The following is a 13578-nucleotide window of genomic DNA, read 5'->3' as shown; positions in this document are numbered from 1 at the left end:
CTGAGTGAACTCCGGGAGTTGGTGATGGACAGGGAGGCCTGGCGTGCTGCGATTCATGGGGTCGCAAAGAGTTGGACAGGACTGAGCGACTGAGCTGAACTGACTAGACTGACCTTTGTCGGCTAAGATCTGGTGCAGCCAAATAAATAAAATAAATACTTCTTTTAAAAAAAAAAAAAAAACAAAGACAAATCAAAACAGTCCTCAGGGGCCGGCGGAGGCCAGCCCGTGGTGCAGCGGCCCGGGTCAGAGACCCCGGGAGCCGGGAGCCCGGCTTAAGGCTAGGGCGCGGGCCGCGCAGCTCGGAAGTCGGCGGAGAGCTGAGACGCCTGCGGCCGCGCGGGGGCGACTGGGAGCCCGGAAGTCGGCCGCAGCGGCGGTCCCCGAGGCGGCGCGGGGGCGGCCGGGAGCCCGGAAGTCCGCGGATGGCGGTGGGTCCCGGCTGCCGGGCGGTCCGGGGCTGCCGGCCAGGTAAGAGCGCTCGCGGCCTTCCGGGGCATGGCCGTCCGGGCAGGGGCCGCGGCCGCCGGCGCCGCCGTGGTGGCGGTGCTCTCGGCCGCGCTGGCGCTCTACGGGCCGCCGCTGGATGCAGGTACGCGGCCGCGGGGCCGCGCGGGGGGCGCCGCCGGCCGCCGAGCGACCCCGAGGGCCCGGCCGCGGCTGCCGAAGAGGCGGGAGGCGGAGCAGGCGAGCCGGACGAGCGCGCCCTCGGTGTTCGGGGCGTCTGGTCCTCACGAGGCTTTGGAGACGCTCTTCACGCCGTCGCTTGGCCGGGGGCCCCCCTTGTCACGGCGGCGTGGGGACCCTGCTGTAAAGAGGGGCTCTGAGCCAGGCTCCCCCCAGGCAGCGGCCGGAGCGGGGAGACCCGGGGCAGAGCTGCGGGGCTGCCGGGCACCCAGTTCCCTCCGCTGCCGCGCTCCCCCGGCTCGCCCGCCCAGGCCCCCCGCGCCCCCTCCGCCGCGATTTGTTTGGAGATATCTTGTTGGTCGCTGTTTGTCTAAAATCCGTGCACTCTGCTGCGGTCTGGCAAAGATTTTCTGAGTCGGCTTGAGGTTTCATCATTAGGCCAACTTGCTGAACTTTTTACCAGGGAAAAAAAAAAACCTAACAATTGCAGGTCACTGACTTCCCCTCCTGGCCTTCTGGCATCTCCAGGTTAATTTAAAGATTGTTGCTACTGGTTCCAAATCAGCCACAGTTCACATGAAATTGTTGGAGATCCGCACAGTTGTGAGTGGCAAGTAATTCTAGAAAACAGCCCAGAGTAAAGAAACCTATTCAGCTCTCCTCAGCCACATTCGTTTAACACAAACCAAAACCAGACAGGTTTGACCCGTTCCCCTAGATTCAGAATTGTATGAAGACAGATTTCTTAATGGGGCAGATTTCAGGTTGCCTCTCCCTCCTCAAGGCCTTTTCATCCTTAGGTTTGCTGTGTATGTTTCAGCATTTCTGTGAGAAAATCCAAATGGTGTGTGTTGGAGAGCCAGCTGAAACTTGCTTCTCTGTAGAGTGTAGGGAAATCTAATTGATCTTCCTTTGGCTCTTTCTGGAACACTGTTCATCTCAGGTGAATGTTATAGATGAGCCATGTGAGTTGTGCTTTGCCTTCAGACAGTTGCAGGTAACGAAAACTACTGTACTTCTCAACAGTGATATGATTTTTTTTTTCCAGCAGTGATTTTTTTTTTTTTAACCCATCACAGATTGCTTTCAGAAGGCACATGAGAAGCATTTGACTTGTCTTTTGGTTGGGGGTGTGATTGACTTTTTTTTAATTAAATTTTTTTTCTGCCTGAAAATGACAGCGTTTTGGTGCAATGTCGTGTTCTGCCCAGGCTTAGCCACTCGTAACGGTGGCGTCTTCGCAGGTCTCTCTGTGACTCTCAGGTTCCTTGTCTGTAAAAGAAGGATAAACTGGCTTCCGCTAAAGAGTGAACCACGATGCCTTTAATTCATCAGACATCTACTGAGTGGCTTATTTTGTGCGACTCTGTCCGAGGTGGTTGAGGGTGGAGTCCAGCCCTTAAGTCACAGGTGGGAACCCTGCCCACAGCATTCTGCAGAGGCAGAGGGGTAGCCTTAGCGGTATTGTGTGTGTAGCCAGGTACTTAGGTTAAAGTAATGGTAACTGATAAAGCCAGAACATTGTAAGGAACCCAGAGTAATCCTTGAGTGACTGTAAGTTTGGGTTCAGCTTCCAGTGTTTAGAAAGTACCCGTGTTTACTGTTCTGGGGTATTTGGAGGGGCGGCATTTCTCTGATGTGCTCACGTTGACCAGTCATGTTGAAACAGGTACCGCACAGACGGCTGTCAGTGGTCAGCAGGGCCGCCCTTAAGTTCTGTAACAGCCCAGGTTCCCGTCCTGCAGCTGGCCGGGGTGCCCACGCAGGTGTGTCTCCCAGCCACTGCACGGTGGGAAGACAGTGCATGGCTGGGAATTTGGGGTGCAGATGGGACTGAGGCAGGGGCGAGGAGTGAGAGCTGGTTGTTGGCCCAGCACCTCGGTGGCGTGTGAGGTTGGGCCGGAATTGAGGGTCAGTGGCTAGGCTGATGGTTGAGCAAGCCTTCCTGTGCCTTTTCATGGCCAAAGGTTTATAGTGGTTCTGTTTGGAGTTTTAATCCTGTGTTGTATTTGGAAGAAAGTGGGAAGGTGTTTGGTTGGATGATAATTAATATTCTTTTTGCATCTTGGGGTCTAAGCATCTGATGTATCAACTAAGGAGTCATTTACATCTACTCACTGAAGAATATTCCTTGAATAGTTTTGTTGAATGAAAGGTAAAACAGTATGAGCAATATTAAGATAAAGCTGTTTTACAGTATGGAGCTGAGTCAGCCTCTGGTCTTCACTTGAACTTATGACCCACGTGTAGTTTTTCTCCACTGCTGAGATAATGGGAAGATAAAAATATTGGATGCCTTTTATATGAAAGTGTTGTTCGTATCAGCAAAGATCCTTTAATTCTGGAGAAAATGCGTGCTTTATTGCCTCTTTATACATTGGGCTCCATGGAACATAGAATTTCTCTCACAGTTCAGATGTTTTAAATAAAATGGCAAAACATACAGTGCAGGAAGTTTTTCAAGAAAGGCCGATGAAAATCGGCTGTTTATAGACAGTTCAGGGGTCAGACTATTTCAAAATGCCACTTTGAGGACTTCCCTGGCTGTCCCGCGATTACGATTCCATGCTTCCACTGTGGGGGGCGGAGGGGGGGCAAAGGTTCAATCTCGGGTCAGGGAACTAAGATGCTGTGTGCCTTGTGGCATGGCCAGAAAAGTGGAAAACCACTTCGAGCCCAGTGTAAGATGTGTTCTTTACTTAGAATGCCATTTCCAGCTGATTAGCTTCTCGATTAGTATCTTTAACTGAGTGTGGGAGCCAAGACTAGGAAACTGAGTTGGGAGGAACATGAACCTGTCTGGCTTGAGTAGACAGTGGAAGGTAACAGAGGGGAGAAGAGGCCCAGCACGCCTGCGGGGAGATGGGGTGAATATGTGTAGCTCAGTGAGTTCCAGTGCATTTAGGAAAGCTTTCTGAAGGGTTAAGTCGATTTCCAAGGCGTCCGATACATTTCAGAGTAAATCTGGTGCCTAACCACAGGTGTTAGTGTTGTTACCTCTAAACCTCATTTTCTTATGGAAATGAAATCATGAGGCCACTGGCTGAAAGGCTGCAGCGTTCATGTTAAGTCAGCTTTGGGAAGTATTTTGATTAACGCCTCTATTTTTATATATATATATTGATAGCTGTTTATCTTTCTGAACATTTCCCTGTTTTTCAGCGTTAAGAGCATTTTCACTGCATAAAGCACACTCAGCAAAGGACATGGAAAATACTTTACAGCTGGTGAGAAACGTGGTCCCTCCCCTAACCACCAAGAAGCACAAAGGGCAGGATGGAAGGATCGGCGTGGTGGGAGGCTGCCGGGAGTAAGTGATGCGTCATCCACCCATCCGTCTGTGTCTAGTTGGATTCCAGGAGTCATTCCCAAGTGTCAGCTGATGCTATGAAGTATTTTCCCATGAGGAACGTTTGATTGAACAGCAGAGAAAGCAGGGGCCCTGACGGGGCAAGGTGACCGTGGCCTCCGCTCGCTGTTCCTCTCAGGGGCTGGGTCCTGCCCCTGGGGCACCGGCCAGTCCAGGGGGTCCGTGATCACCTTGAGCACACCCCCTCTCTGCAGAGGCCTCTGGCGAACTCTCGCTGGCTTCTCAGACCTCCCGATTTTTTGTCTTTTGGTTTTCCCCCAGCACGCATCCCCACCCATCCTCCTTGCCAACAGAACCCGTCTTGTTCAGTTGGTGTTCCTGTGGGCATTTCTGGTAACTCCAGGGCTTTCTATGTCTCTATTAGTTTAGAGAGAAGTGTCGTCTTTATCATGTTAAGTCATCACATCAAGTGTCCATCTCTGCTATACTTAACAGGTTTTAAATTTTTCCCTGTACAGTTACCATGTGTTTTGATGAGGTTAATTCCTAGAAAGTTTATGATTTTTGCTGATATTGTAGATGGTATTATGTTTTGCAATTAATTATTCCTGGAATTGAAAAAGTTTTTTTCAGTTGATAGAAATCTTGCTGAACTAGTATGTACTAGGAGATAATTTTTCTGTTGAGATCTGGATAGTGCTTGCCTCATTCTCACTTTTGACTGTGAATATTTCCTTAGGTACACTGGAGCCCCCTATTTTGCAGCAATCTCAGCTCTCAAAGTGGTAAGTTTGCTTATAGCTTCTTTGTTAGGATTTTTGTAGTGAAAGTGTCAGATCTTTTAAATATGACGGCAACAGATGTTTTCTGATAGAAATCTAAATAACGTTTCAGGTAACCTCGGGTGAGAGACGCTTTTAAAGCTATCCTGACCTTTTGTGTAGCCACAGAGGAACTCAGATGGGGTTTCTCTTAAATTCAGGTTTTATTAGAAGTGCCCCTGCCACAGTGATCCCGGGCTGCCTTTCCAAGCCTCGCACAAGCAGTGGACACCTTTTCACTGTGGCCACAGCCCAGACGTTTTGATCACGTGCATCCCGAAGGCCTGGCGGCCCGGGAACCGTGAGGTGGACCCTGCAGCCCACAGACCTCACAGTGACGCCGTCTGGTGGCTGCTGACCTGCCCCTTGCTCAGTCGCTCAGTCATGTCCGGCTCTTTGCCACCCCCGGACTGCAGCACGCCAGGCTCCTCTTGGGTGGCAGCGGTGTCGGCCTTTCCTTCCAGGCCTTTCTCAGGCTCTGCCACTGGCCAGGGCCTTCTCACCCGCTTCCTGGCGGGGGGCGAGCTGCGGCGGCCGGCGCACCTGCGGACTGTGCTGCGGGTCGGGGTGGTTGCGGCAGGGCTGCGCGCTCTGCGTGTCTGTCAGGCGAGTCCCGCCTGAGCCGGCCTGCTGTGCCCCTCCCCAGGGCGCGGATCTGTCCCACGTGTTCTGCACCCAGGAGGCCGCGCCCGTGATCAAGTCCTACAGCCCGGAGCTGATCGTGCACCCCATTCTGTGAGTGGGGCGGGGCCACGGGCATCCCTGGACAGGGGACTCGGGGTGTGCGCAAGGCTGGTGTGGTTGTGCGTGGGCTGGTGGCCGACAGTGGCACTGGGCGCGGCAGCCAGTGTGGCCCATGGGCACGGGGCAGTGGGGAAAGGGCGCAGGTGCTCCCGCTGGAGGCGCTCAGCGTCGTCGCTCAGGACTGCCTGGCGACTGGACAGGTGGCCGAGTGCCTCGTCGAAAGGGCTTTGGCGTCACTCACATGAGATGGAGCCCATGGCTTCTGCAAGTGCCCGCCCAGCCTTGTGAACGCCACAGGGGCTCTGCTGGAGCCTGGTGCTGTAAAAGGCTTGTCAGCCACTGCTGAGAATAAGCCCTTGGGGCCCAGGAGTGGCAGGGGTCTCACTGGGAGGCGCTTGTTGGGTCCTGGGGGTGCCCTGCGGAGGAGAAGGGCTGGGTGGATGGTGTTTAAACTGGGAGACAGGGGTGTGGGTGTGGGGGGAGGGCCTGGTGTGGAGGCAGCGCGGAGCATTTGGGAGTTGGGGGGCAGTGGGCGTGGGGGAGGCCAGGAGGGCATCCTGCAGCCAAGTGGAGAGCCGAGTGGAGGGTCCTGGAGGAGCCCCGGCTCAGGTCCTGGGACAGGAAAAGGACCCTGGGGGAAATCTGCCAAAGTCTGTAGTTGGATTAATAAAGGAAATGAACACAAAAATAAGCCGCCGACACGTCTCTTGTTCAGGGACAGCCCGGAGGCCGTCCACGAAATGGAGCAGTGGCTGCCCCGACTGCACGCCCTGGTGGTGGGGCCCGGCCTCGGCAGGGATGACGCTCTGCTGGAAAACGTCAAGGTAGCTGCGGCCTCTCCTGGGAGCCTGCTCTGGTCGCGGGAAGCCTGACGCGTGGAGTGGAGTCTGTTACTGCTGTGGTCACGGGAAGCCTGACGCATGGAGTCTCTTCCTGCTAGTCCTGTGGTGGGGGAGTTGGGGTTTGGGGACGGAGCAGGAAGGGGTGTGAGAGATGCACGTAGAGCGAGACCTGCTGGGCGGGCTCCCTGCGGGGCGCGGGCCCTCGTGCTGTGGCTGGGGCGGCCTCTGCGGGTCCCGCTGTGATGCAGGTCCCGGCGTTGGGGCCAAGCAGCATTCGCAGTGGCCCAGCTCGGGTCATGCTCGCGGTGCCCTCCCTGCTGGGGCTGCCAGCAGCCTGCTCAGCTTGCAGTCTGGCGCTCCTGTGAGGGCGGCGCGCCCCGGTCACAGAGAGCCACGTCTGTGGAGCGCTCTGCACGGGCCTGGTTGGCGCGGGACTCAGAACAGCTGGTGCCCGGGGGCTTCCCTGTCACCGTGACCCGGGGGAGGGGGTGCTTCTGAGTTCTGGTGATCTCACTGGACGTGTAAGCGTGCATTTGATGGAGGTGTGTGTGTAGGCTGTACTTCCCGAGCCGTCCGATGGGTAAAGAGCAGGTTAAGGGCAGGCATGTGTGGGCTTTGGCAGAATTCAGTGAGAACTTGAATGTCCTCACTTAGGGCCCCTTCCACGACTCGGCGTTCCAGCCTTTGGAGTGGAAGTTGGGGCCAGAGATGCCGCGTCCTCAAGCCTGAGGCCTGTCGCTGAGCAGGGCCAGCGGCCGCCACAGGCGGGGCAGGGCTGCCCAGGACACTCGTCTGTGATGCTGGTGCCGACGGTCGGCCCAGTTATCGCACACGGTGTGGTTGGGGGCGCCCCTCCCGCAGCCTCTCAGCGCGTGTCCTGGAGCCACAGACTCGCTGCCGGCCCCCCAGGGACCGAGCTGCCGAGGGCGGCGACTGATGCCAGGGGGTGCTTGTTTACAGACGGTCCGTGTGGAGGGCCTGTCCTCACCCACCCAGATGGCGAGCACGCAAGCAAACTTTGACATGTTATCTGCCTGGAATACCTTAATGTTTTCGTAGAACCGTCTTACAGACACGTGGGCTGTGCTCAGTCAAGGAACACTGTATCCAGAAAACTAAAATAAAAGTGATTTTTATAGAGACGTGAAAACATAATCTGTATCAAGAGGGGTTGGGGATGAATTTAAGGGGATGAAAGGCGGGGTTCGCTGTGCTTCAAGTTCTTTGTTATTTTCAGAAATTCATAATAAAACGTTTAGTGTGTTTATCTTTAAAAAGAAAACAGCTACTCTGCAGCGTGAGTTAGAGGTTGGGAGTGAGCCAGCATAGACCTGCTGGCATGTCTGTGGCCCCGACCGGGCCCCAGCTAGCAGGCGGGCGTGCTCTCTGCTCGCCCCCTCTCGGCTCCCTCGGGTGCTGCCCAATCACGGACGCTCAGTAGGTCTTTCCTGAGTGAGTTCGCTGTTGGTGTGATCTGTGCAATAGCCTGTCTGCACCTGAGCACGACGGGTATGGGGCTCCTTTCTCGGCTGATGAGAATGTCATCCTGAAACTGATTGTGGTGATGGCTGCTTACTGTACGCTTTCAGTGAATGGACTGAACGGCCTGTAGCAACCTCAGTAAATAAAGCAACCCCCTGCCGCGCGGCCACCTCAGGGAGGGAGGCAGTTTCTTCGGGATTCAGGTTCCTGCTTTTCCTTTCGGCGATTTTAGGAAGGTTTTCACAGGGCATAGCGCCCAGTCACTTAAAGGGCGCGGTTGCCGGGCTGGCAGTGTATTCACGGAGTTCGCAGGCATCGCCACAGTCGGCTTTAGGACACTCGCGTCGAGCCTCGTTCACTGTTGACGGTCACGGTCACACATTTAAAGACTCATGAAATGTGACGTACGAGAGGTGCGTAAAAACAGAAGAGCTGGGCGCTTCTTGAGGCGTCAGGTTTCTGACCCTGAATCCCGAGGGTCCGCAACTGTCGGGAGTTTGGAGATGCTGGCTTGGGGTCGGCCTCTGTGGACTGGCCTGGGAGCCAGCACCAGTGCTGGTCCTGTGGCTCACGTGTTCAGGGTTTAGGCCGGCCCTGCAGAGGGGCTCTCCTCACTGTGTTTCGCACTTGCTTTATGAGTCCCGTGTGTGTGTTGATGGCCTGGTGTGGAGTCCGTCGGAACTGCTGTTTCAGCTTTCCTCAGGCGACGGGCTCAGTGCTTAGCTGCCTGCCTTTCTTGCAGGGCATTCTAGAAGCATCCAAGGCCAGGGGCATCCCCGTGGTCATCGACGCAGTGAGTGTGGCCCCTGCCCTGCCCCCTCCTCACCGCAGCCCCCGCGGCTGCTCCTGAATGACCCGCGTCCTCGTCCGCAGGACGGGCTCTGGCTTATTGCCCAGCAGCCAGCCCTCATCCAGGGCTACCGGAAGGCGGTCCTCACCCCCAACCACGTGGAGTTCGGCAGACTCTCCGAGGCCGTGGTGAGTCAGCCAGGCACAGCCAGGTGACTGTGTGAGCTCCAGAGCATCCTCCGGTCAGCGTCCTTGACGGGGTGAAACCTGGGTGGTGGACTCAGGGGTCAGCCTGGCCTCCAGGCACCCCCCGGGCGATTGCTTCGTCCCTGCCCCGCATGCCCTCCTCTGAGAGGTGGGGTGGGACGGGGTCCACGTCATAGGGTTTTTGAGGACGAGATCAAACCGCACCACTGACCGCACAGCATGGGGCTAGGTGCTGCCTGCACGCCGCTGAGAGCCTGAGGGTCGGCCAGCCGGCCCTCGCTCCGCGCGCTTCCTCCACACCTGCCGCTCTGCCTCCGTGGACTCGGCCAGGCTGATCATAGTTACTGTGGAAGAAAGCCCACATGTAAGGACCGAGCCATTCACACCGAAATTGTTGAAGGGTCAGCTGCGTCTGTCCACCCAGCGTCCTTACGTGTTAGCCCATGTGCGTCTGCTCTTTATCCTTCAGAGCTGCGTCACTCGGGCAAAGCTGCAGGCTCCCTGCCACGGGCCGGGGTCCTGACTCCGCCAGGACCAGGTCGGGGCGGGCGCCCTGCGGTGTTTGTGCCCCGAGGGCTGTCTTGCTGTCCGCCTGGAGCGCGGATGGTCTGGGCCTCAGGGCCTGGCTCGTCTGGCTGTTGGCAGGTGCCAGGCAGGCCCCCAGACGAGCTGGGCCCCGGGCAGACAGGCTCTTCCGTGTCCCATGAGGCCCATGTCTCTGGTCCTGTCTAGCTGGGGGCGCCCCTGGAGGGCGGGGACCGTCACGGAGCGGTGCTGAGACTCAGCCAGGCCCTGGGCAACGTCACCGTGGTGCAGAAGGGGGAGCAGGACGTGATCTCTGACGGCGAGCAGGGTGAGTGGGTGCAGACGCCAGCCCGCATGTCGGCCAGTTGGCACAGCCACGCTGGGCACCAGCCCCAGGAGGACCACTTGTCCGCAGCCTCGGGAGGCCTGGCTTTGCCCTGTTGGTCATTGTTCTGCCCAGGGAGGTGGTCTTGGTGGGGCGTGCTGGCCCGGGCTGGCCCCGGCATGGCGGCGGATGCTCCTTCCCTGCCGTGTGCGACGGCCCACGGAGGGCCCCCCACTGCAGACGGACGCGGGCACTGAGTGCCTGCTGCTCGTTCGGTTCACAAGAGCGCCCAGAAAGGAGACGCCAGGGAGCAGCTGGTGGCACGGGAGCCCCCGGGCACCAAGCACAGCCTTGGGGGCCGCCTGCCCGTGCCCTCAGCGGGGCTCCGGGCTCAGCGCGCGGCGCCTCTGCTCCCTGCAGGGCCCTCCCGCTGGTACAGCCCCCCGGTGGCGCCAGGCCCAGCGGGCAGTGGCCAGACAGCTGGACACGCAGGGCTGCTGACCGGGTCATGGGAACCAGGGGCCAGAGAAGCACAGGCCTGGGCACATGTGTGCACTTGCACGCACTCACACGCCACGCTCACGCACATGCGCACACACGCTGGACAGGAGACCCAGCGAGCGTTCTCCGAGGGACCCTGAGACCTGTGGGTTCTTCAGATGCTAGAAGGTGCTCTGATCCCTGACACAGTCAGAGGCACATCTGTTTCAGACATTTTCAAAGAAAAAGAAACTTCTCACGGTGCAGAAAGTCCCAGCCGGGGTGCCACCAGCTCAGAGTCTCCTGGAGGACAAGGGCCCTGGGGTGGGCGTGCTCACCCCCTCAGACCCCGGGTGCTGCTTGAGGGGCGGCCTCCTGCCGTGCTTGCCTGGAGGCTGCCACGTGGGGATGGCGGGGAGGAGGGTGGGGGGCGCCCCCAACGCATCCTCTCCTCCGCAGTGCTAGTGTGCAGCCAGGAGGGCAGCGGCCGCAGGTGCGGGGGGCAGGGGGACCTCCTGTCGGGCTCCCTGGGCGTCCTGGCACACTGGGCCATCCGGACCGGCCCCCAGAAGACTGGCGGGTAAGTCCCGTCTCATTTCCTCCTGTTTCAGCAGCTCATACGTATAGTGAGGAGCAGACTGGGATGCTCCCGGTGAAGCACTGGTGTCACGGGGAGAGCTCCCAGGGCTGGCCGGGTTGATCCCTGCCACTGGTCTGGCCACAGGAAGCAGCCCTGTCCCCCTGGGTGGATGGCCTCCGGGGCATGGGTGGTTCTCCCTGCTCCCACCCCTGCTGGTGTGGGAGACGCTGCTCGGGGCTCTGCGGCGCCTGCTCTCAGAACAGCTGTCGTGGTGGTGGACATGCAGGAGGGGGGAGCTCACGTTGACAGATGAGTCTCCACGAGGCATTCGGGCTCTGAGCTGGGGGGCCCCCTCCCCAGATGGCGTAGAGAGAGCTGGGACACCCCCACCCCTTGGGAACTAGACCTCTGCTCTCCTCACCCATCCTGGCCACAGTGATGGTGCCAGGCTGCAGGGTCACTGCAAACCTGACCAGCACACCCGTGGGGTGTGTGCAAACGGTGCTGGTGGGTCCAGCGACGTGGCAAGCAGGTGTCCCCGGGGGGGTGTGAGCAGTGTGGCGAGCAGGTGTTCCTGGGGGGAGGGGGGGTTGGGTATAAGCGACTTGGCGAGCAGGTGTTCCTGGGAGGTGGGGGGTATGAGCGACATGGTGAGCAGGTGTCCCTGGGGGTCTCAGCGACATAGTGAGCAGGTGTCCCCGGGGGTCTCAGCGACAGTGAGCAGGTGTCCCCGGCCGCAGCATCCTCCAGGTCCTAGAACACAGCGGGCGCGACGCTGACCAGGTGCTGTGTGAGGTCACCTGGGGCGACAGCCGTGTCCTGACCCTTCCCCCATGCACCTGTTCCTGACGCTGGTCTGTCAGGATCGTCCATATCCCGGTTACCGGCTGTGTTCACTGTAGGGAGGCTGCCTCGGAGGCCCTTAGACTCGAGCTTACCAGCGTGGGTCCCGGGACGGCAGGCAGGATGCGCGGGGTGCGGTGGCCGCCCCTGAGACCTCTCCCCGCAGGCCCAGCCCGCTGCTCGTGGCCGCCTTCGGCGCCTGCGCCCTCACCCGGCAGTGCAGCCAGCAGGCCTTCCAGAAGCACGGACGTGCCACCACCACCTCCGACATGGTCGCCGAGGTCGGGCCTGCCTTCCGCAGGCTCTTCGAGGCCTGAGCTGGAGCCGCTGGAGGGCGGGTGCCATCCGCCCGCCGCCTCCGAGAGGTCTGCGCTGTGCAGGCTGACACAACGCCAGTTTGGAGCTTAGCACTTTCTGCCTAAACTGATACGGGACGGTGCTGGTGAACTCTCCTCAGCCTCTGTAGCGTCAGAAAAGAATCGCGTGATGAGGCGGTGATGGCGGCTCAGCCGGGCGGTGGGCTCCGCTGCTGCCTGGAGCAGACCCCGCATCTGAGCGTCGTGCTCCTGCGAGAAGGGCCCTCACTAGCAGGCCTCTCGGGGGTCCTGTCTCTCGTTCCCAACTGTCTGTGAGTCATGTCTTGTTTTTAACTTGAGGTCCTGCAAAGGCTGTGGTGTTCATTCTTTAGCTCATTTTGCCGTTTTGAACGGTTATTAGGTCGGACACATCTGGGCAGAGATATTCCGCATTGGTTGGTTAATTGGCTGAAATTTTCCAGAATAGTCAGCGGTCTGTCAGAACTGGAAATCCTGGAGGCCCCTGGGGAAACCACCAAAGTAAATGACGGAGCCCGGCCCCCGAGTGTGCAGGGCAGCCCTGGGACACCTCACTTTGACGTGTCCGTGCAAAGGCAGGCGTGGTGACGGGCCCCAGGTGAGGGGTGCCCAGGGCTCCCAGATCAGGGCCCAGGTGGGGGCCCAAGCTGCCCCGCACTTGCTGGAGGGGCCGGACAGCGGGGCCTCTGCCTCGGGGCGGGGGCGGGGGCGGGGGCGCGCGCTCTGTACTGAGCTGTCTTGTCGGCATCGGCTCAGCCTGTGTGGCGCTTGGTGGCCTGTCTCATTTCTCCGTGGGGTCGATTACAGCGCGTGGCCCTGAGTGCGCTATCCACATGCTTTCTGCAGGGCGGGCCTGGCCCGTGTCCGTATGTCTGTCCTCAGTGACCCCTGCTCTCCATTCGGACAAAAGATCCCGCTTGCTTTGAATAGCCTGGACTTAAGGTCCCTCTAACACTGGATCGCTGGCGTCTAATCGTAGAGAAGCTTCACTACTGTCGCGCACCTTTCTTCTTTTGGGGAATCACACCTAAATCACGGCCGTTATTAAAGGGCAGACGTGGTTGATTTCACTGGAGAGAGTTGTGTGTTTTTTTCTCAAACAGCCAGAATTCACCTTCAGTTTGGTCCTCAGCAAGGACGTTCTCAGACATGGGGATGAATACACAGCTGCCCAACCAGCTGCCGGTACTGTTCACGGGCGCCTGTCATGCTGTTAAAGCGGAAGCAGCCCGGAATGTGGCGGCTTCTCCCCATGGAAGACGTAAGGCAGCAGTCACAGGACCCACCGCGTCTCTGTACCCCTCTACTTGACGGGGCAGCTAGGCGATGCTCCTGAATGAAGGGAGTGCCTGCCCCCGGCTCCTCTGCAAACCCGGGCGTTCGCCAGCTCCAGGCAGGATACCACCCCCAGGAGAGCGGCCCCCAGGGCAGGTCCGGCTCGGCCGTCGGCCAGTCCCCCGCAGGACTGGGCGCCTGTCAGTGTCCTCCAGGGACCAGCCGCCTGCCCTGAGGGGTTTCACTCTGCTCCGTGGGGTCCCTCGCTGCAGGCCAGCTTGTGAACAGGCCCCTCCTCTAGAACAAGGGCCCCTGCCTGTCGGGGCAGCAAGGTCGGTGATGAAGTTAACGTGGCTGCCAGGCCATCTTGCTGCCGGGGGCAGAGCCGTGGAC

General features: G+C 58.8%; 1 protein-coding gene across 4 annotated transcripts; it reads left to right on the top strand.

Annotated features, from left to right (window-relative positions):
* On the top strand, window positions 357-12980 carry NAXD (NAD(P)HX dehydratase). Of its 4 annotated transcripts, none has more exons than XM_018056360.1 (10): window positions 357-471; window positions 3790-3937; window positions 4677-4722; window positions 5405-5493; window positions 6218-6326; window positions 8569-8619; window positions 8700-8804; window positions 9555-9675; window positions 10612-10732; window positions 11742-12980. In XM_018056360.1, the coding sequence occupies exons 1-10, from the start codon at window positions 426-428 to the stop codon at window positions 11890-11892; spliced, it is 987 nt and encodes a 328-aa protein (XP_017911849.1). In that variant the 5' UTR covers window positions 357-425; the 3' UTR covers window positions 11893-12980. The 4 variants fall into 4 exon arrangements, with proteins under 4 accessions (XP_017911849.1, XP_017911847.1, XP_017911848.1 ...); XM_018056358.1 differs by having other exon boundaries at window positions 11635-12980; XM_018056359.1 differs by lacking the exon at window positions 357-471 and adding an exon at window positions 479-592.

Source organism: Capra hircus, chromosome 12 (genome assembly GCF_001704415.2).
Source record: "Capra hircus breed San Clemente chromosome 12, ASM170441v1, whole genome shotgun sequence".
NCBI classification, from domain to species: Eukaryota; Metazoa; Chordata; class Mammalia; order Artiodactyla; family Bovidae; genus Capra; species Capra hircus.
This window is presented reverse-complemented; position numbering and strand designations above follow the sequence as displayed.